The 24,625-nt window shown below is 41.9% G+C and overlaps 1 protein-coding gene across 1 annotated transcript in view; it reads right to left on the minus strand.

The window, feature by feature from the left end:
* The window catches only part of LOC126106901 (alpha-actinin, sarcomeric), a 533,945-nt gene that overhangs the window by 68,656 nt on the left and 440,664 nt on the right, over positions 1-24,625 (minus strand). The window contains exon 2 of the mRNA XM_049913318.1: positions 7,422-7,656. Within this exon, the coding sequence (XP_049769275.1) occupies positions 7,422-7,656 (235 nt within the window). The remainder of the gene's footprint in view (positions 1-7,421; positions 7,657-24,625) is intronic.

A 24,625-nucleotide genomic window follows, 5' to 3' on the forward strand; every position in this document is an offset into this window, starting at 1 on the left:
AGAATATGGAAAACCAGATCTCTATGGATGCACGTTCAAACAAAAAGAGACTAACTCATACAACACATTCTGAGACACGTTAACATCATAGGAACAGTAGCAGTGGAGCTACTGAGGAGAGAAATCATTTGGGGTACGTACGGATGCCATGTGTGCCACGGATTACGAGTGATGTACGGTGCTCTACATATAAGGAAATTAAGAGGAAGCCAGACAGAAGCATGAAATAGAGTACTGATGAAAACCAATCTCAATGTTGGACAACAAATAAGGAGAACAGAAAATTATTATTATTATTATTATTATTATTATTATTATTATTATTATTATTATTATTATTATGATTATTTCTTTACTCTCAGACGTTAAGTCTGGTTAAAAATGGGAAGTGACGCGGACCTTGATCAAGCGTCACTTCCTTTTAACTGTACGGTATATGTTATATTGCATTTAGGAACTTTTGGGTAATTGAACATGTATCAATAATTATGGATTTCTGTAATTGTATATATAAGTTTGGATGTAGCTGTATTTTATTGATGTACTGGTGGATATTGTGTGGTGTGACTCCTGTAGTTGATAGTATAATTGGTATAATGTCAACTTTATCCTGATGGCACATGTCCTTGACTTCCTCAGCCAATTGGATGTATTTTTCAATTTTTTCTCCTGTTTTCTTTTGTATATTTGTTGTATTGGGTATGGATATTTCGATTAGTTGTGATAATTTCTTCTTTTTACTGGTGAGTATGATGTCAGGTTTGTTATGTGGTGTTGTTTTATCTGTTATAATGGTTCTGTTCCAGTATAATTTGTATTCATCATTCTCCAGTACATTTTGTGGTGCATACTTGTATGTGGGAACGTGTTGTTTTATAAGTTTATGTTTTAAGGCAAGCTGTTGATGTATTACTTTTGCTACATTGTCATGTCTTCTGAGGTATTCTGTATTTGCTAGTATTATACATCCACTTGTGATGTGATCTGTTTCTATTTGTTGTTTGCAAAGTCTGCATTTATCTGTTGTGGTATTGGGATCTTTAATAATATGCTTGCTGTAATATCTGGTGTTTATTGTTTGATCCTGTATTGCAATCATGAATCCTTCCGTCTCACTGTATATATTGCCTTTTCTTAGCCATGTGTTGGATGCGTCTTGATCGATGTGTGGCTGTGTTAGATGATACGGGTGCTTGCCATGTAGTGTTTTCTTTTTCCAATTTACTTTCTTCGTATCTGTTGATGTTACGTGATCTAAAGGGTTGTAGAGGTGGTTATCAGATTGCAGTGGTGTAGCCGATGTATTTATATGAGTGATTGCTTTGTGTATTTTGCTAGTTTCTGCTCGTTCTAGAAAGAATTTTCTTAAGTTGTCTACCTGTCCATAACGTAGGTTTTTTTATGTCGATGAATCCCCTTCCTCCTTCCTTTCTGCTTAATGTGAATCTTTCTGTTGCTGAATGTATGTGATGTATTCTATATTTGTGGCATTGTGAACGTGTAAGTGTATTGAGTGCTTCTAGGTCTGTGTTACTCCATTTCACTACTCCAAATGTGTAGGTCAATATTGGTATAGCGTAAGTATTTATAGCTTTTGTCTTGTTTCTTGCTGTCAATTCTGTTTTCAGTATTTTTGTTAGTTTTTGTCTATATTTTTCTTTTAGTTCTTCTTTAATATTTGTATTATCTATTCCTATTTTTTGTCTGTATCCTAGATATTTATAGGCATCTGTTTTTTCCATCGCTTCTATGGAGTCACTGTGGTTATTCAATATGTAATCTTCTTGATTAGTGTGTTTTCCCTTGACTATGCTATTTTTCTTACATTTGTCTGTTGCAAAAGCCATATTTATATCATTGCTGAATACTTCTGTTATCTTTAGTAATTGGTTGAGTTGTTGATTGGTTGCTGCCAGTAGTTTTAGATCATCCATGTATAGCAAATGTGTGATTTTGTGTGGGTATGTTCCAGTAATATTATATCCATAATTTGTATTATTTAGCATGTTGGATAGTGGGTTCAGAGCAAGACAGAACCAGAAAGGACTTAATGAGTCTCCTTGGTATATTTCACACTTAATCTGTATTGGCTGTGATGTGATATTATTAGAGTTAGTTTGGATATTAAGTGTGGTTTTCCAGTTTTTCATTACTATGTTTAGAAACTGTATCAATTTAGGATCTACTTTGTATATTTCCAATATCTGTAGTAACCATGAGTGGGGTACACTATCAAAGGCTTTTTGGTAATCAATGTATGCGTAGTGTAGCGACCTTTGTTTAGTTTTAGCTTGATATGTCACCTCTGTATCTATTATCAGTTGCTCTTTACATCCTCGTGCTCCTTTGCAGCAGCCTTTTTGTTCTTCATTTATAATTTTGTTCTGTGTTGTATGTGTCATTAATTTCTGTGTAATGACTGAAGTTAATATTTTGTAGATTGTTGGTAGGCATGTTATGGGGCGATATTTAGCTGGGTTTGTTGTGTCTGCTTGATCTTAAGGTTTCAGATAGGTTATTCCATGTGCAAGTGTATCAGGGAATGTGTATGGGTCTGCAATGTAACTGTTAAATAATTTTATTTACCCCTAAGGTAAGTCTTTCCGCTCCCGGGACTGGAATGACTCCTTACCCTCTCCCTTAAAACCCACATCCTTTCGTCTTTCCCTCTCCTTCCCTCTTTCCTGATGAGGCAACAGTTTGTTGCGGAAGCTTGAATTTTGTGTGTATGTTTGTGTTCGTTTGTGTGTCTGTCGACCTGCCAGCACTTTCATTTGCTAAGTCACATCATCTTTGTTTTTAGGTATGTTAAATAATTTAGTTAGATGGGAATGTGTTGAGGTGAACTTCTTTAGCCAGTAATTTGCTATTTTATCATTTCCAGGGGCTTTCCAATTGTGTGTAGAATTAATTGCTCGGGTGACTTCATGTTGCAAAATTATCACTTCAGGCATTTGTGGTATCATCTTGTATGTGTCTGTTTCTGCTTGTATCCACCGTGCATGCCTGTTATGTTGTACCGGGTTTGACCATATGTTGCTCCAGAAGTGTTCCATGTCTGTTATGTTTGGTGGATTGTCTATTTTAATGTGTGTGTTATCTATTGTTTGGTAAAATCTCTTTTGGTTTGTGTTGAATGTTTGGTTTTGTTTCCTTCTATTTTCACTTTTTTTGTATCTTCCAAGTCGTTTGGCCAATGCTTGTAATTTCTGCTTCTTTTCATCTAATTGCTCTATTGCTTCTTGTTGTGAGATTTTACCTAACCTTTTTCGTTTTTTGTCTGATATTTCATTTCTTATAAGTTGTGTTAGCTGTCCAATGTCTTTTCTCAGTTTTTCTATTCTGATCTGTAGCCTGTGTTGCCAACTGGTTTTGTGGGTTTCTTCTGTGTGTTGGTTTGTTCTGATCTCTGCCTAGTGTGTATATTTAGTGTAGTGAGTGCTCCTATATAAACCAGTAGTTGTAACTCTTCCATAGTTGTATTTTCATTTATTTTGTTGTGTATGACTGTGTTGATAGTTTTTATTGTTGTTTCGACTTGTGGGTTATTTGGTGGTCTATGCAAGAATGGTCTAATGTCTGTATTTGTGTCTTTGTATTCTATATATGTCAGCTGAAATTTCTCTTCTATATCTAACACGTGTGTCTCTTCGTGTTCTATTTGTGCTTGTTCTGGTGGCTGTCTTAAGATTTCGTTTTCCTCTGATTGTTTAATTGATGCGTGTTGGTCTTTGTTTGTTTGCTCTGGGATGTTTGAGTCCATTACTGTATTTTCTTCTTCTTCTGATTGCACATTATTTTGTTCCAGTATTTGTTGTACTTGTTATTTGATGTTTTCTAATTCTGACTGGGGTATCCTGTTATTTTTTATTATTACACGGATCTGATCAGCTAGTCGTTCTGTTAAAAATTTTAATTCCGGGTATCTGGTAATAAATGTTGTGTATACTTGTGATCTGTATCCAGTTGTGTTGGTTCCTAGGTTTGTTGCTTGGTAATAACAGAACATGAGGTGTCGATTAACTTATTATTATTATTATTATTATTTTATTATTATTATTATTATTATTATTATTATTATTATTATTCAGAAGTAACACTGCTGTCCAGTGAACCTATTCCTCCACAGCTAAGTGATAAGCACATCCACATTTAAAAACTTCTACAGAAACAAATCGGACAAACCCGAGCTGAACTGCTGTAGCAGTTAAATGCATTCACGGCAAGATGCACTTCAACTGCTGTGGCACTGCACTGCATCATTATGGTTAAATAGAATCCACATTTTGACTGCAATTCATATCATTATAAATACAACCAATCTGACTTCCACAACAAATCGCCACAATATACTGCCGACACCTGCAACACAATATCTTCTTTGTAAATTTGATTATTTCGTAATGAATGAAGTAACATCTCATAACCCCTCAACCCTTGAAGTTAAATTTCATTTCCACCTCCCCTTCTGGCAACGTCATTTTTAGGTACGATATATAAGATATTGCAACGCCTGTGTTACTCCAATTTACAATGTAAGGTTCCTTCAGACATGCATGCATGTCTCAAGGAACAGGCACTGTGCCAACTACAGCCGTTATGAAATACATTAAATGAATTCACCAGTTGCAAATATGGACAACGGTCAGCTGTATACTGGAATGACACAATGAAAATTTGTGTCTGATGGGGTTCGAACCCGGATTTTCCGTTCATCATCATACAAGCAGTCGCCTTACCATTTGGCAAACCAGGCACGTCTTAACGGCCATGCCCAAATTTCCATATTTCGTCAACCAAGTGTCTAGAACAACATAGAAGTTTTCGACTGGCTGTGAATCTTACTCAGATAGCCAAATGGTAAGGCGACCGCTCGAGGTAAGCGGGAAATCTGAGTTCTAGTCCCGGTCCGGTACAAAGTTTCATTGTCGTCACTCCATTATACAGCTGATAGCTCACAATGTTCAGAACTGCGAATACATTAAATGTATTTCATCTTCAGCGTTCCATATCTCAATCAGTTAAAACTGAAACCTTACAGCATCATATTGTTAGCTGTCTGTCTGTAACCTTTTAGACACCTATTACTCAGTATGAAGCTGAAATTTACGTCACATACTAAGTCTTTATCGGTGCGAAATATTTACACTTCTAAGTCAATGCACTCAAGAGATACGGCCATTTACCTAGGATATTTTGGTATCTTGCCAGTATCGATAGCGACAACTGTCGAAGATCGTCTAATTCTCGATTCCCAGGATGGACTACCTTTATAACTTTGTACGGACTCATACGTGCACGAGTATTACTCAGACTTATGTAGATCTTTGTCAGGGAGTGTACAGTACATTCATGCACCATGATCCTAGGACCGAAATTCTTCTCTTCGGCCAGTGTTTGTTAATCTGTGTTCCGCTGAACCCTGCGCTTCCAGGAGATCGATCAAAGTTTCAACGAAATTTACATACCTTTTTTTTATAATATTTAAGGAAGCACTTAAAAACAAATTTTAACGCTCCTATGAAGAAAATACAGCCCTCACTTCCACAGACTAATTTAAACAGCCGGTACTAACGAGACACCGGGAGCGAATACGCTGCATTTGTTAAAGACGAGGTGGCAAACTCAACAATGAGAGAACAATAGCACAAGGTGAGACTGTAGCAGGCCAGTGAAATGGCACTACTGCACTCGCATCCACAGCGGTCCGTGTCACTCTGCCGTCTACCTACAGAATGGCGAGCCCTTTTTATGCTTCAAATTGCCTAGTTAACCCTTTCACTAGCACTGAGATGTATAATGTAACATATTATGTTCCTAAACAGGTCATCAGAGATAAAGTGGTAATATGTTGCATGTTATTGCTACAGAATTCTACAATTTCAGCTTGCACCTGTAAGTTGTGCTGTCTTCAAGTTTCATCGCTAACATTCCGTTCCGCATAATCGCACCGAATTCAACTGCGCCTGCATATAGGCAACCCAATTGACAGACTTCCAAAGCACGTTGCAATCGCGTCTTCTTCGACAATTCCTGTCAATGAACTGCATGCGCCCCTTATTCTGACATGTAATCTGAGTTAGAAACTTAGAAAGATGGTATGAAACTTCCTGGCAGATTAAAACTGTGTGCCGGACCGAGACTCGAACTCGGGACCTTTGACTTTCGTGGGCAAGTGCTCTACCAACTGAGCTACCCAAGCACGACTCACGACCTGCCCTCACAGCTTTAATTCCGCCAGTACCTCGTCTCCTACCTTCCAAACTTCACAGAAGCTCTCCTGCATACCTTGCAGAACTAGCACTCCTGGGAGAAAGGATATTGCGGAGACATGGCTTAGCCACAGCCTGGGGGATGTTTCCAGAAAGAGATTTTCACTCTGCAGCGGAGTGTGCATTGATATGAAACTTCCTGGCAGATTAAAACCGTGTGCAGACCGAGACTCGAACTCGGAACCTTTGCCTTTTGCGGACAAGTGCTCTACCAACTGAGCGAGAGAGAGAGATGGTTTATCTGCCAATGTGTGTGTTTCCTGCATGTCTTTTGGTATTAGCACAGTAGTCATCTTAAAGACCGGAGATACATATGAATAGCCCTGTAATGTCACAGCCCTTCCTGCGTTCAAAAACGAAACGGCGGGAAATACCTTTTTCATATTGTTACTTCTGAGTAACCATGTATTAATGTCATTGACTCTGGGCGGGGGGAAGAGATGCTAGGGATACTCATTAAACAATCCTTGATTGTAATGAAAATCCACAAGGACAGGTCGAACAATCCCTTCATTCACAAAAGACTGGTGTGTTCTGTGCAATATCACGGCGTCGCATGATCGGACCAATATCCCCCCCCCCCCCTCCCCCGTGTCTTCCGTGAAAAGCGCAGTTTACATCGAAATGTTTCGACCAGTTGGTCGATGAAGTGCTCTCGGCTGGTACCAACAGGGTGGCGCCAGAGTGAGCATGGCTGAGGTCCAATCATTTTTCAGCAGCAGATTACACCACCTGATTTTTTTCTTCTGGGGTGGCCTAAAAGACAAGATCTATAGAAACAAACCACACAACTTGGAAGATTTACGAGAGAACATCAGCCGTGAAATCCAGGCAGTGCCACCAGAGGTTAAGGAAGCAACATTCGAGAATCTTCAGCGTCGTGTTCAGCTGTTTTCAAGTCGAGGGCAGTCACTTCAAGTACCTTTCGTGATTCCCAGCTTTATTTCCCCACGAACAAGGTATAACACGTTCATTCCATTCCATTTCGCGATTTTTCTCTTTCGGGAATTTGTGAACCAGTTGGACGACGAAGAACTTACCCTCGGCTGGTACCAACAGGATGACGCCACATGCCTTTAAGTGTAATTTAAGCAAATTTGTATCTGTGAGGCCTCGTTCGCCTGTACAACGTTCAGTGCTAAGACGTACCCTCAGCTCCGATGGAGACGAGCTTGACGCCCTTGCTGGCGATGAAGTCGAGCGCTTTGTTGACGTTGGCGATCTTGTGGAAGCGCATCTTGCCGCGGTCCGGCTTGGGAAGCGTCTCCCCCGAGATGACTTCGAGCAGCAGCATCAGCTTCAGCCCGTTGCGGAAGTCCTCATCGATGTTCTCGATGGAAGTGCCGGCCTTTCGCAGGTGCGAGTTGCACCACGCAGTGAACGTCTGCAAAGATGGAAGGGCAAAAAATTAGCGTCAGCCTCCACACAAAACAACATGGCGTAGCACCACTACAATGATGCATATACACTAACAAGGAAAGTATCCGCTCATCTGGTCAGCGATTCTGCTCATATCTCACACGCTTGTAGTACATACACTACCTAGTGACAAGTATAGCGTTCATCATAAGAATAGTGGAACTCTGGCTCAAGTTTACAGAGTGCGTTCCATAAGTAATGCGACCAATTATTTTTCTGACGCAACGGTACACCAGCGCGTGTTATAACCGGCTGAGCTAAGTGGACGGGGTGTTAGCATCAAAACGCTCTTTGTCTCATTCGGCTGCGTGCTGCCGGAGAGTCAGGACGTGCGTTTCCGTCAACCCCGTTTTGAGTTTATGTAACACGGCACAAATGATCATTCTGTAGAGCAGCGGTACGCTATCAAATTTTGCGTTAAACTTCGGAAGTCCGCCACCGGAACGTTTCCATTACTTCAGCATGCCATTAGGACTAATTGCTTGTCCAAATCACAACTTTTCCGATGGCACAAGTCGTCGTTCACGGAGGGCCGAGATATCACCGACGAACCTCGCAGTGGACAGCCATCAACCGCACGAGTCGACGAAAATGTGACGCGTGTGAGAGATTGTTTGAACTCTGACAGACGGCTGAGCCTTCAATTGATAGCACAAACTCTAAACATGCCAAAAACAACTGTTTGCCGCATTGTGACCGAAGATTTGAACATGAGAAAGATGTGTGCCAAACTCGTCCCAAAAGTGCTGACCGACGAACACAAGCACATGCGAGTGCTTTGGTGCCGAGAATGTTGGAAATGTGTGAAAATGATCCTCATTTTTTGAACTCAATTATCACTGGTGATGAGTCGTGGATTTTTGAGTACGACCCTGGAACAAAAAGGCAGAGTTCAGAGTGGCACACCGCATCGTCGCCCCGTCCCAAGAAGGTAAGCATGAGCAAGTCCAGGATCAAAACCATGCTCATTGTCTTCTTTGACGTCAGAGGCATTGTCCACCACGAATTCGTACCTACCGAAACTACAGTGAATTCAGCTTTCTACTTGGAAGTGCTCCAAAGTCTGAAAAGGAGGGTCTCGCGCTGCCGAAGCGACATCAAGGACACGTGGAAAGTTCAGCACGACAACGCGCCAAGTCACAGCGCCTTCATTGTTAACGACTTCCTGGCCAGGACTAAGACCCCATTGGTTTCCCAGCCTCCCTACAGTCCTGACCTGGCTCCCACTGACTGTTTTTGTTTCCTCGGTTAAAAGGAGTCATGAAAGGAAAACATTGGGACATGATTGAAAGCATCCAGGCGCATGTTACATCAGCTCTAAAGGAAATTCCGGAAAAGGCATTCCAGGAAGCCTTCCAGGAATGGAAACACCGCCTACAGAAGTGTATCGACGCACGAGGATGCCATTTTGAAAATTTTTGATTATTTGTACGAATATATTCAATAAATGATTTTTTATGAATTTGGTCGCATTACTTATGGGACGCACCTTGTAAAAGAATAGTTGAGCACGCATTGGATAGACATGTACCCAGTAGAACAATTCCGTGTTATACAGTCACTTTAAAGAAACCTCTATAGAAACGGAGATTACTGCACAATAGGTGTAAAACGAAGCGTAGAGCTATAAATAGAGAGGTGCTGCATGAACTGCGTTTGGCTATCAAGTGGGCAATGCGTAATGCCTTCAATGACTACCGTAGCAGAATATTGTCAAACGACATTTCCCAAAATCCTAAGAAATTCGTATGTAAAGGCTGTTAGTGGCATCAAAATTAGTGTCCAGTCCCTTGCGAACGAGACAAGAGCTGAAAATTGATGGTAGCAAAGCAAACGCTGAAATGCTTACCTCTGTTTTCAAATGTTCCTTTAGAGAATTGCCCCAATTTAATCCTGGAACCATTGAAAAGATGAATGAAATAAGTATTAGGGTCAGTGGTGTTGAGAAACAGGTGAAATCGTTAAAATTGAACAAAGCCCCGGGACCTTATGGAATCCCTGACAGATTCTACCTATATTGAATTTGTGGCTGAGTTAGCGCCTATTCTAACTATACCGTAGATCCCTCGAACATAAAACCGTGTCCAGTTCTCTGAAAATGGCATAGGTCACAACTGTCTACAAGAAGTGAAGTGATCCACAAAACTACCGTCCAGTATCCTTGACATTGTTCTGTTGTAAAAACTTAGAACATAAACATAATCTGAGCTCCAACATAATGAGCTCTCTTTAACAGAATGACCTTCTCAGTGCCGACCAACATGGACTTCGAAAACATCGATCATGTGAAATCCAACTCGCATTTTTCTCAAACAACATACTGGAAGCTATTGGCTCAAGGCAACCAGGTAGATGTAGTGTTTCTTGATTTCCGAAAAGCCGCACCTATGCTTATTGTCGAAAGTACGATCACATGGTATCAAGTGAAATTCGGATTGAGGACTTTTTGGTTGGGAGGACACAGCACGTTATCTTGGATGGAGTCATCGTCAGATGTAGAAGTAACTTTGGATGAGCACCAGGGAAGTGTGTTCATGTTGTATATTGATCACCTTGCAGACAACATTAATAGTAAAAAGTCAGGCTTTTCGCAGGTGATGCAGTTATCTATGATGAACTATCTATAATGAAGTACTATCTGAGAGAAGCTGCATAAATATTCAGCCAGATCTTAATAAAATTTCAACGTGGTGCAGAGATTGGCAACTTGTTCTAAATGTAAAATTTTGCACTTCACAAAACGAAAAAAACATAGTATCCTATGACTATGACATCAATTAGTCATTGTTGGACTCGCCGACTCATACAAATACGTGGGTGTAGCGCTTGGTAGGGACATGACATGGAATGATCACATAGGTTCAGTCTTGGGTAAAGCATGTGGTAGACTTCGGTTTATTGGTAGAATACTGGGTAAGTGCAATCAGGCTACAAAAGAGATTGCTCGGATATCACTCGTGCCACCGCTTCTAGAATATTGCTCAAGTGTGTGGGACACGTACCAGAGAGGACAAACAGGGGATATTGAACGTATACAGAGAAGGGCGGCACGAATGGTCACAGGTTTGTTTAACCCGTCACAGATACACTGAAGGAATTGATGTGATAGACTCTTAGACAGGCGTAAACTATCCCGAGAAAGTCTATTAACAGTGTTTCAAGAACCTGCTTTAAATGATTACTCTAGGGATGTACTACAATCCCCTACGTATCGTTCACATAGGAATCGTGAGGATTCAAAGGCATTCAAACCATCCTTCTTCTCGAGCTCCATACGCGAATGGAACAGAAAGAAATCCTAATAACTGGAACAACAGAACGTACCCTCTGCCATGCTCCTCACGGCTGTTTGCAGAGTATGGATGTAGCTGTAGAATAAACCTGATGTAAACATTACATTACGTCCTCTTTCGTGTTTGCTGGAATCTCATCGGATTTCCTTTCGCGTGGAGCGGAAGCCAAGCTGTTTCCAGAACAGTCAAGTACAAGTACAATCGCAAGGATACGTTTTATGCCTTATTAGGCGCACACAGACTGAGCGATAATGTGGGACAACAACTTTACCTGCGCATTTAACTTTGACAGCACTGGTCAGTCAGTTGGTCCAACTAACCCGCAATGATGTGAGGAGTTGCACTACAGACGTCAAAAGAGACGAGCAGAGAAACACTACAGCTTCGAATGTCATTTAATTTTTAAACAGAATGAAACAATATTCGGCAAGACTTTGGCAATACCGCACACTTCTTAGCAGACCAGACGGAAAACAAAAAATACTCTCGTTCTCACCTAGCATAGAATTCTAATTACAAACAAGAGTGATCAAAATTCTTAAGCTAAACACAGGGTAATTTTTCTATTGGGCTATGTGTGACGGAAAAAGCATACTGCACGGACTTCACCGTATTGTTGAATACTGAAGCCCCTGAAGGTATTAATGACAGTCAGTCGTCTGCTAACCTTGTCTCTTTTTACGTCTAAACTGCAACTGCTCACATCATTGCAGGTTAGTGCTGTCCAAGCTAAATGCGCCGTGAAGCTGTCGTCCCGTATTTTCGCTCTGTCTATGTGCGTGTAACACAGCATAAACGTATCCTTTTCTTGTCGATTCTGCGAAGAACCTCCTCATTCTGTATCTTATCATTTCACTAATTTTCAACATTCTTCTGTAGTACCACATCTCATATGCTTCGATTATCTTCTGTTCAGGTTTTGCCACAGCCTATGTGCCAATACCGTACAAAATTGTGCTTAAACCGTACATTCTCATAGATTTCATCCTCAAATTAAGGCTTATGTTTAATATTAGTACACTTATCTTGGCAAGCAACACCTGTTTTCTGGTGTAAAAAAAGCAACGTAAGAAATTCATGAGAAATTTAGGAACTACTTAAACGTCAGAAAGAATACAAACTGTTTCAAAATTACAAGGGCGAGTCAAATGAAAACATGAAATATTTTTTTAAATATTATTTATTGTGCAGAAGTGGTACAAAGTTGTATCACTTTTCAACATAATCTCCCCCACGCTCAATGCAAGTCGTCCTGCGCTTACAAAGTGCATATACTCTTCTAGAAAAAAAATTCTTTTGGTAGTCCGCGCAACCGCTCATGCACCACATGGCGTACCTCTTCATCAGAACGGAACGTCTTTCCTCCCATTGCGTCTTTGAGTGGTCCAAACATATGGAAATCACTTGGGGTAAGGTCTGGTGAGTATGGTGGACGAGGAAGACACTCAAAATGCGGGTCTGTGATTGTTGCAACTGTTGTACGGGCAGTGAGGGACCTTGCATTGTCATGTTGCAAAAGGACACCTGCTGACAGCAATCCACGTCGATTTGATTTGATTGCACGCCGCAGATGATTTTTAGGAGATCTGTGTATGATGCACTGGTGACAGCGGTCCCTCTAGGCATGTAATGCTCCAAAATGACGCCTTTTTCGTCCCAATAGAGTGTCAGCATAACCTTCCCTGCTGATGGTTCTGTTCGAAACTTCTTTGGTTTTGGTGATGAGGAATGGCGCCATTCCTTGCTCGCTCTCTTCGTTTCCGGTTGGTGGAAGTTTTCGTTCCCAGTAACGATTCTTGCAAGGAAGCCATCACCTTGTCGTTCAAAGCGCCGAAGAAGTTTTTCACAAGCATGAAAACGTCGTTCTCTCATTTCAGGAGTCTGCTGCCGTGGCACCCATCTTGCAGACACTTTGTGAAACTGGAGCACATCATGCACAATGTGGTGTGCTGACCCATGACTGATCTGTACACAATCTGCAATGTCATTCAGTGTCACTTGGCGGTTTTCCTTCACTATGGCTTCAACTGCTGCAATGTTCAGTGGAGTCACAACTCGTTGTGCCTGACCTGGACGAGGAGCATCTTCCACTGAAGTCACACCATTTGCGAACTTCCTACTCCATTCGTAGACTTGCTGCTGTGACAAACATGAATCACCTTACTGAACCTTCATTCGTCGAGATGAATTGCAATAGGTTTCACACCTTCACTACGCAAAAACCGAATAACAGAACGCTGTTCTTCCCTGGTGCAAGTAACAAGTGGGGCGGCCATCTTTATACTGATGCTTCGACGGTATGTGTGCATCTGCACTATGCTACCACCTACAGGCCATTCTGCACGCTGTTTCTAGCACGCTTACCAACTTACAGGATAACGGCGCGACATTTCGATTTGTTATTAGAAATTTAAGGTTTTCATCTGACTCAGCCGCGTAATTTTCGTCTGCAGTGAAGTTTTCCTGATTTGAAACTTTGTCAGATTAAATCTGTGTTTATCGGGGCTGATGGTAGAGGATTTATCCACGAACGGCAAAAAAGTTGGCATTCCAGTCTAGCACACAGTTTCAATCTGCCAGGAAGTTCCAAAAGGCGTTTCGAAATGTAGTGCTACAGAAGAGTACGGGGAGGGATCGAATGACGAAACCAAACTGAGAAAAAAATTAAAAAGAAATTTATAGCCCAACCTGACTAAAAGAAGGGATTAGTTGATAGCACACATCCTGAGGCATCAAGGACTACGTAATTTCGTAATGGAAGGAGGTGTAGGCGGTAAAAATTACAGAGGCCGACCAAGGTGTCGCTACAGTAAGCAGGACCAAATGTACATGGATACTCTGCATATCACACTTAAGTGCCTGGCAGAGAGTTCATCGAAGCACCTTCACAATTCTCTATTATTCCAATTTCGGATAGCACGTGGAAAGAACGAATACCTATATCTATCCGTACAAGCTCTGACTTCCCTTATTTTATAATGGTGATCGTTTCTTCCTATTAGGTCGAAGTCAACAAAAAATTTTCGCATTCGGAGGTGATTGGAATTTCATGAGAAGATTCCTCCGCAACGAAAAACGCCTCTGTTTTAATGATGTCCATCCCAAATAGTGTATCATTTCAGCGACACTCTCTTCCCTATTCTGCTGTAATACAAAACGTACTGCCCTTCTTTGAATTTTCTCGATGTACTCCGTCAATCGTATCTGGTAAGGATCCCACAAAGCGCAGCGGTATTCTGCAAGACGGTGGACAAGCGTAGTGTAGGCAGTCTCCTTAGTGGATCTGACACCTTTCCTAAGAATCCTGCCAATAAAACACAGTCTTTGGTTAGCCTTACCCAAAACATTTTCTGTGTGTTCTTTCCAATTTAAGTTGTTCGTAATTGTAATGCCTAGGTATTTAGTTGAATTTACGGCTTCTGGATTACTGATTTATCGTGTAACCGAAGTTACCGGATTCGTTCTAGCTCTCACGTGGATGACCTCACATTTCTCTTTATTTAGAGTCAACTGCCAATTTTCGCACCATACATATATACATACATATTTTCTAAATCGTTTTGAAATTTGTTTTTATCTTCTGATGAATTTACTAGTCGATAAACTGACAGCGTCATCTGCAAACAACCAAAGACGGTTGCTCAGATTTGCTTCCAAATCGTTTGTATAGATAAGGAACAGTAAAGGGCCTATAACACTACTTTGGGGAACGCCAGAAATCGTTACTGTTTTACTCAATGACTTTCCGTCAATTACTACGAACTGTGACCCCTCTGACTGGAAATCACGAATCCAGTCACATAACTGAGACGATATTCCATGGACACGCAGTTTCACTACAAGCCGCTTGTGTCCGCAAATCGTGCGGTAGCGTTCTCGCTTCCCGCGCCCGGGTTCCCGGGTTCGATTCCCGGTGGGGTCAGGGATTTTCTCTGCTTCGTGATGACTGGGTGTTGTGTGATGTCCTTAATGTCCTTAGGTTAGTTAGGTTTAAGTAGTTCTAAGTTCTAGGGGACGGATGACCATAGATGTTAAGTCCCATAGTGCTCAGAGCCGCTTGTGTGGTACGGTCTCAATTGCGTTCCGGAAATCCATAAATTCGGAATCAATTTGTAATCCTTTGTCGATAGCACTCAACACGAAGTGCGAGTAAAGAGCTAGTTTTGTTTCACAAGAACGATGTCTTCTAAATACATGTTGACTTTGTGTCAACAGAGCGTTTTCTCAGAGGTAGTTCATAATGTTGGAACATAATACATATTCCAAAATCCTGCTGCTTATATAAATGGATGGACGATGCGCTAGTTATTCGGAGATGAAGAGAGTTGTACAAGACCACCACCACCACCACCACCACCACCACCACCACAACAACAACAACAACAACAACAACAACAACTGTAAAGCGACTTTTTCCATCGAGATGGCTTTTCTCAGTTCCGAACTTTATAAACGTCAAATGCCAATTACTTTGAAGAGTACAGCACATGGAGGATGTGTGCATCTTACTACGCCAGCTGAAGTTAACTACTCTATATAACAATATTTTCAAATCGGCTTTCATTTTGGTGGCCAATAGGAAAGTTCTTCCCGGCGCCAGTGAGGGAAAGCAACAGGCTCGCAAGAAGTATGGAAGGCGCCAGTGCAGGCGATGATTAACGATCAGCCACGGTACACGACAGCGGCAGCCAAGCTATACTTTGCTTCACACAGTGGCCGCACTCTCTCTGCACGGCCAGTTACACAGTTTTCGTGCTTCACACAGATTTTGATACCGCATGCGAATTTCAGCTATCACCTTTAATTACATAATACTATTTTTCCAGTTCCTCATGTCTGCCAGTTTCGGTCTAGCGAAGACTTCCGCCATCGTGCCGAATCTATGAATCTGTCCTTCCTTATCGTCTCAGATTTTAACTTTGCAAACACTTATCTTCACATCACGACAACATTCCATGAGACCCTAACCTTAACATTATGTAATATTCCTCTCAACATACAAATGCCTTCTCGACCTGCCAAGTTTACCGAAGCAATGCGAGTTCTCCACCTGTAATGTTAAATGAGCCTCACTGCCTTATTTTTTTTAACTAATTTGTGTCTGATTTTATTCTGAGAAGCTCAGTAATGTATGTAAATACCGTAAATGTAAATTTGATTCAAAAAGTACTTGAAGTGAAGTGAAGCGCTGCTGGACAGCAACAAACTCTTTAGCACGCAATCCCCGCAACTATAGCAGTTGTGAATCTGAGTATGGACTTAAAAAAAAAAGGGAATTGATTTATAAAAAAAGAGAACTGTTAATATGTATCTTGTGGAAAGAGGACGAGTTGCTAGGCCGTCGCTCAGAACGTATTGTTACATTTAATGAAAATTGATATTTTAGTGATAAAACCGAGTAAAGTATGTGTAAGAGTTGCCAAACATTTATGTATACAAATTTTCTGGAAGTGAAGAATATAAATACCTTGTTTTTGGAAAAGGAGGTAAACTTTATTGTCGTTGCTGTCTATCAATCGACAGAATTGTAAGTGTACAAAGTTAACTTAAAATACTGGAAAAGAAATGCATTCTCTATAGTTTTCATCCAATAAGTAACAACCTCTCATAATTTCTTAATTACAGTAACTGGGTTATGTTCTTGTACAATAGCATGGTGCTGAACTCCACTGACGAATTTTGATGTAGCAGGACGTGTAATTTGAAGGAAGTTTGCGTGCTAAGCAATCTCCCTTTCTCACGAAAAGCAGATTGCTGCTTGATCTTATTTACTTACAACAGTGGTCCCTTAGGTATGAAAAGCTACGAAAACTTGGGCTCAAAGCTATCCGCAATACGACCAACTAACTAACAGAGTCGTATTTTAAACCGTAAAGAACAATAACTTCCTCCAAATTGTAATACGTCACCAACTGGTGCAGAATGTGATCATTCAAGGAGGCAGCAACCAAAATTCAGGTACCAGTTACGACTTAAAAGTAAAAATCTCAATCAAAAATCTCTCTCTCTCTCTCTCTCTCTCTCTCTCTCTCTCTCTCTCTCTCTCTCTCCCTCCAAACACATATATAAATATTCATATTTAAATAAAGTCACTTTATACACACAGGCACAGAAATGGCAGTATTATCAATGACAACTATCAGAACTGTATCTTAAGCTGTGTTCTCGTGCTAGCAAAAAATAATGAGTTAAAGAATGTCCGCCTTCTTGCAAGATCGCAATTTTTGTTTTGTTTAATCCCCAGGTATGTTTCATCACAAGTGTGGCATCCTCCGTGTGCGTTTTTTCTCTTTATCTTTTATTTTTTCTGAAATATACACACACTACATGTGTTCAATGGACAATGCAACACACTTTGTTCTGAAAGGAGGTTCATTTTTACTCAGGATTCCAGTACACCTCATTATTCTCCACTCTCTTGGTTACGAAACACTATTTTTGGACGTAATGTCCGTTCAATGGGATGGCCTCGCGCCACCTTACTGGGAGGGCGTGTATGATCACATGGTACCACTCCACTGGCCGACGTTTTGCTCCATCAATAACCTGCCTGTTTCCCGCTACGTGCAGTTTTCATTGTGCCAAACTCATTGTTCTTCATGGTTTTCCATCAGGCGGAGAGGACCCTAGCAGACACACCCCTCTGAGTGCCCCAACTGGTGGACGAGTGTATCAGCACTACCAACAGAGACGTCCAGCTTTGCAACGAGGTGTTTGTGATCCGTCTATCACCTCGAATGAGAGTGTCCTCACGTTCCAGGAGTTACAGCTGTGTGCGGCCGGCCGGGACGCGGGAGGCAGGACAAGTGAGAGTTGCCATGGTGAGAGACGCCTTGCCCAACGAATCACCGTGCTTTTGTTCAGAGCCGGGTCTCTCTAGACATTCCGCAAGCGCCTGTGAATATATGCGATGCTCAGGTTTTCCACCCGAAGAAACTCAATGACAGCTTTCTACTTAGAACGCACTTGGTTACAGACGCAGTTTTGAAGGCTACATCTCGCGCCGCCACCTCTCGAACTTCATGAATGACTAAAGTGGGGGCATTCCTGGATGTCCCCCCCAAATTGTGCATTTTTTAACCGAATTCGCTAGTCCTGTGCCAACAAAATACTGTAACTGAATAGAATATTATTGAACTGTTTTCGGTGAATGGTCGTACTCTCAATTGCAAATGATGTTGTTGTTGTTGTGGTCTTCAGTCCTGAGACTGGTTTGATGCAGCTCTCCATGCTACTCTATCCTGTGCAAGTTTCATCTCCCAGTACCTACTGCAACCTACATCCTTCTGAATCTGCTTAGTGTATTCATCTCTTGGTCTCCCTCTACGATTTTTAGCCTCCACGCTGCCCTCCAATACTAAATTGGTGATCCCTTGATAGCCTCAGAACATGTCCTACCAACCGATCCCTTCTTATAGTCAAGTTGTGCCACAAACTTCTCTTCTCCCCAATCCTATTCAATACCTCCTCATTAGTTGTATGATCTACCCATCTAATCTTCAGCATTCTTCTGTAGCACCACATTTCGAAAGCTTCTATTCTCCTCTTGTCTAAACTATTTATCGTCCACGTTTCACTTCCATACATGGCTACACTCAATACAAATACTTTCAGAAACGACTTCTTGACATTTAAATCTATACTCGATGTTAACAAATTCCTCTTCTTCAGAAACGCTTTCCTTGCCATTGCCAGTCTACATTTTATATCCTCTCTACTTCGACCATCATTAATTATTTTGCTCCCAAATAGCAAAACTCCTTTAATACTTTAAGTGTCTCATTTCCTAATCTAATTCCCTCAGCATCACCCGACTTAATTCGACTAAATTCCATTATCCTCGTTTTGCTTTTGTTGATGTCCATCTTATATCCTCCTTTCAAGACACTGTCCATTCCGTTCAACTGCTCTTCCAGGCCCTTTGCTGTCTCTGACAGAATTACAATGTCATCGGCGAACCTCAAAGTTTTTATTTCTTCTCCATGGATTTTAGTACCTACTCCGAATTTTTCTTTTGTTTCCTTTACTGATTGCGCAATATACAGATTGAATAACATCGGGGAGAGGCTATAACCCTGTCTCACTCCCTTCCCAACCACTGCTTCCCTTTCATGCCCCTCGACTCTTATAACTGCCATTTAGTTTCTGTAGAAATTGTAAATAGCCTTTCGCTCCCGGTATTTTACCCCTGCCACCTTCAGAATTTGAAAGAGTATTCCAGTCAACATTGTCAAAAGCTTTCCCTATGTCTACAAATGCTAGAAACGTAGGTTTGTCTTTCCTTAATATAGCTTCTAAGATAAGTCGTCGGGTCAGTATTGCCTCACGGGTTCCAATATTTCTACGGAATCCAAACTGATCTTGCCCGAGGTCGGCTTCTACCAGTTTTCCATTCGTCTGTAAAGAATTCGCGTTAGTATTTTGCACCCGTGACTTATTAAACTGATTGTTCGGTAATTTTCACGTCTGTCAGCACCTGCTTTCTTTGGGATTGGAATTATTATATTCTTCTTGAAGTCTGAGGGTGTTTCGCCTGTCTCATACATCTTGCTCACCAGATGGTTGAGTTTTGTCAGGACTGGCTCTCCCAAGGCCGTCAGTAGTTAACTCTTCACGCACTATCTTATCTCCCATTTCATCTTCATCTACATCCTCTTCCATTTCCATAATATTGTCCTCAAGTACACTGCCCTTGTATAGACCCTCTATAAATAGAAACTATTTATTTACTTCTGCACATCCAGATGTACCACATAAATCATAAATGTGGTACATGTTGAGGAAATAATAACTACCGTGGTGAATTAGAGGTTTTTACGTGTCCATAAGAGTTTGAAATGGAAAAAAGAAACATTTTCGAATGTGTGAAATACCAACTGGGAGAGGCGTACTCTGCAGTGGAATAACGCAATGCCACTGCAAAGTCAGAATTGTTTCTACTTGACAACCACATTGTGAACCATCCAGTTTTCTAAGGAGATTATTCTTCTTGGAATCTTTCAGCTTGGTGTCTTATGCGTTGTTCAACAGCTGACCAGACAACCGCTATTCCGGAGTGGCTTCCCGATTTCTCAAATGGAAAACACATACTTGGGCCTTATGGATTTTGCGTAAAGTAGTTTAAAAGGTAGTATCTTGACAGTCCAACAACAGTAGTGAGGTATTTTTCACTGATTCAAACTAACAAGAATGAAGAATTGAATAAGACTGTCTCCCGCCACGGTGAAATTCCGCAGGTGTCAAAAGTATTTTGAAGGACGTGTGGCTACTTTCGACTCTATAGCTAGACAGCATCGACATTCCTTGGCAGCAACGAGCGAAACCTTTGGATTTCAGGAATGGCATGCCGCACATACTCTGGGAGTTTTCAGCGCGCCATTACGTTCGCTCTCGCCGCTGACAGAGGCACGATCAGAGAAATGGGCCACCGCCAATTCACCGCGCACCTGACGGTCAGAGAAAGCCCGCAACCACCAACTCCTCTCCTCAGGATCGGTCGAATTGGCCCATCTCCCGGATTCTCCCCACCCCAAACCTCCTGAACGCCTCGTTTAGAAAGCCTTGGCGCTCCGATTCTAGTGCCAACCACTGTAAATGCACGCCAAGCGTTCCCGGTAAACAACAGAGATGTGTAACACGGCTCTAACATTAGGTAAGCTCTGTTGCATCATTGGCAGTTCGCGTACAACTGGAGCCAACTCTAGTTCATAAACTTTCAACTGCGGTGCACGGCATCACGACGAAGAAACCGATGGCGTTCTCGGTGTTTTATCGAAGGCCACTCTTAACTCGTCGGCTACAACCGATACGCCACCTGACGCAAGGAGTGACCACCATGTCGTTGCGTCATGCGATAGTAACTGCGTTACAGACTGCGTCTAAGCATCCTGCATTAGCCTGTGCGAAGATTAACAACAAAATCTTACTTAGGAACTTTTCAAGTTGCGCCCTTCACGTAATATAAAACTGTAGAGGCATTTCACAAAACGAATGACGAGTCAGTCATGTCCACGGGATATCAAATTCAACGACAGGAGCAGCTTAACGAAAGGCGAAGTAAATGGCAGGCATCGATACATTGGTATGGTACTACGAATTAGGCTGTTTTCAAAACACATGTACAGCCCATCTATACAAATTACTCACCCTGCCACGCTTTCTGTCTGTGTGTTAACTACCACAGGGATTTTGATATGGTGCTCACTAATACACAGACTGATTTCCGAAGAACGTTTGTATACGTAACTTATATTTCATGTAAATGGACTGAATTATGTACTGACTGTAGATTAAGTGGTGCCTCCTGAGAACTTTTCCAGCGTGGGCTGATTGATACTGCGATAGCTTTACACCTGAATAGGGACCCGCGACTGCTTGGTACGGGCAGCACTAACCTTAGTATCTGCAGCGTGACGACTTGGGTATAATAAGTAGTGATATGCACAAACCTTCATCGTGAATCAGTCTATCTATTAGTGGGAACCGTATCATAATCCCTACAGTACTTCCAGAGATTAGCCTTCATATACAGATAGAAAATAGCGGCGAGGACTTTCATTTACAATGGGTACTTTTTGAGTCATTATTTAGTTATCGAACGTTGTTCTCCGAATTGTAATCTGAACTCCACACAGTACCCGTTACAGCTACGCGAGAGAAGTAGCCCGGCCGCAGATACTTCGCGCCAGGCTTGCTAAGTTGGGGCAGATCTAGTTGTGTACTGTTCCCAGGCGTATGGAGCCAATATCAGGCGAGTATAATATGGGATCACCAACCGTGAACAAAGAGGGCGAAGTCTGCCTCACCACGGAGAGAGTGTAACAGAAGAGCTGAAAAGTTTTAACCTGCAGAAATATCTCCGAGATTCCATGAAAGCTGCTGGAGAAAGCTTAAGAACCGCCTTTCAGACAGGAATCCAACATTCTTCCGCTACCTACCCACTCACTCTGTAGGGATCGTGCAGATACAAGTGGCCTAATAAAAACAAGCGCACAGGCATACAAGCGATTCATCTACGAATGGAACTGGAAGAAACCTCGATACACGGAAGAGTATCAAGTACCCTTCACCGCTTACTTTATTTTCAAGGTAGTGGCTGGTCTGAGAAACAATCGAACACGAAAAGCCACAATTCTGAGAGACGGCGTGTGTGTGTGTGTGTGTGGGGGGGGGGGGGTCATGCTTCGTGATAATAACGACCAACGCGTGTAACATAATGCATCGTTGATGTCGAAGTCTACTGTTTTTACATTCCAATGACAATCTAATTCGTAACGTGGCAACTCAAAAAATGCCTTTTCGCTGCTATAAGAACTGTTACGGTAAATACTTGTTTCGTAAATAAAACTGCCTTTTCCTGCAGCAGGAAAACGCGGTTTTATTTACTAAACGAGTATTTCTATGCTTGCTGTGGAGGATGGCCACGCAAACAAACTTGTTACGGTAAAACTTGCATTCACATACAACCAAAATTGAATTAGGAACATTTGGAATTTCAGCATGGATAAACCTGGAAAGGACAAGGAAATCTTTCGGCGAATCTAAGTCGACATCCTGATAGTGACTGACAGAATGTAGATGGGGAAATAGAAGGCCGAAACAAAGTTGATGGTATGCTTCAGCTTCGCAACTGGGACTGCTTTATAAAGCGTCACCGTTTTTTAATTTAGCATACGTGATAAAAGGGAACTGTGTGTGGTCTTCAATGTGATCTTCGTGTGGATGATAGTTTTCAGGGCGGATCTTCCATAATGGGAACAAGGAAACAGAATAGCGCCTTCCAAAGGCTCCAATACAACACGCAAAACACATTGGTTGCACTGCTGCCTATACGCAAGGCGCACGTTAACTGTACTGGTCCAGCTATGGAGGAATTGGCAGTATAAATTAGCGCTGTTTTAAAAGCTTCAAATTTCGATCTCCTTCATCCCAAATGACACTTAGCGAAAATATAAATTCTTACGAAAAATTTCGCAGCATTTGCCGAATGACATTTCTCTGCCTCACAAGTCAAGAAAATAATAAGGATTATGCGGTGACTTCAGAAAAAGAAGTTACAAATGTCGTCCCACACTAGGGCCATTGAGCAACAACAATGGCGCATTATCAGAAAGGAGTACCATGTTCCAGGTTTCCTGCAGAGATAAATTTTGCTGCGGCGCGGATAAAAGGTGTATCACACTGAGCGAATAAAATAATGCGTCAACAGGAAACGGCCTCCAAAGTTGAAGTACTCAGAACAGCATTATTCTTGTGGGCAAAACTTCTCGTATGCACACAGATTCACCGCCAAAGTCTGGCGGTTTGTTGACTAAATTCAGTGTAGTGAAATCGTACCAACAATTTGACAGAGCCCGCACAGACGTGAGTTACGGTGATCAGCAAATTCAGACTTTGCACAATGCGATTTCTATCTTTCCGACAAGCGGAAAGAGATTTTCCGACGATGAAGACATCCAGACAGCGGTTCTCGAACGGCTCCGTTACGAACGAACCGAGTTCTATTGTCGAGGAACTGAACGACTGATACAACAGCCCGGCCACTGTTTACTGAGACTTGGTGATTTTGTTCAAAAATACTATCAACTAGGTGCGCCACTTTGAAGTGTAGTGCAGCTTTCAATAAAAGTTACTTGGTCTGTCGTAGTGACTCAACTTATTTTTTGAAGTCCCTTCGCAGTTACAAAAGAACAGAAAACTGGTCAGTTTGGAAACAGCAAGTAATATTTTAACATTCAGTGTAAAGATATCCATTGAAGCGTCAAAGAAACTGGTATAGGCACGCGTATTCATCAAATAGAGAGATATGTAAACAGGCAGAGTACAATGCTGCGGTCGGCAACGCCTATGTAAGACAAGTGTCTGGCGCAGTTGTTAAATAGGTCACTGTTGCTACAATGGGAGGTTATCAAATTTAAGTCAGTTTGAACGTGGTGTTAATAATCGGCGCATGAGAAATGGAACACAGCATCTCCGAGGCAGCGATGAAGTGGGGAATTTTCCCGTACGACCATTTCACGAGTGAACCGTGAATATCAGGAGTTCGGTAAAACATCAAGTACCCGACATCGCTGCGGTCGCAAAAAGATCCTGCGAGAACGGGACCAACGACGACTAAGAGAATTGTTCAAAGTGACAGAAGTGCAACCACTACGCAGATCGCTGCAAATATCAATGCCGGGCCATCAACAAATGTCAGCGTGCCTACCATTCAACGAAACATCATCGATATGGGCTTTCGGAGCCGAAGGCCCACTAGTGTACCCTTGTGACTCCACGACGCAAAGCTTTACGTCTCGTCTGGGCCAGTCAAAACCAACATTGAACTGTTGATGACTGCAAACATGTTGCCTGGTCGGACGATTCTCGTTTCTATTTGTATCTAGCAAATGGACGTGTAAGGGTATGGAGACAACCTCATGAATCTATGGACCCTGCATGTCAGCAGGGGACTGTTCAAGCTGGTGGAGGCTCTGTAATAGTGTGGGGCGTGTGCAGGTGGAGTGATACGGGACTCCTGATACGTTTAGATACGACTCTAACGTAAGTATCCTGTCTGATGATCTGCATCCATCCATGTCCAGTGCGTATTCCGACGGACTTGGTCAATTGCAGCAGGACAATGCGACACTCCACACTCCA

This window comes from Schistocerca cancellata, chromosome 10 (assembly GCF_023864275.1).
Source record: "Schistocerca cancellata isolate TAMUIC-IGC-003103 chromosome 10, iqSchCanc2.1, whole genome shotgun sequence".
NCBI lineage: Eukaryota > Metazoa > Arthropoda > Insecta > Orthoptera > Acrididae > Schistocerca > Schistocerca cancellata.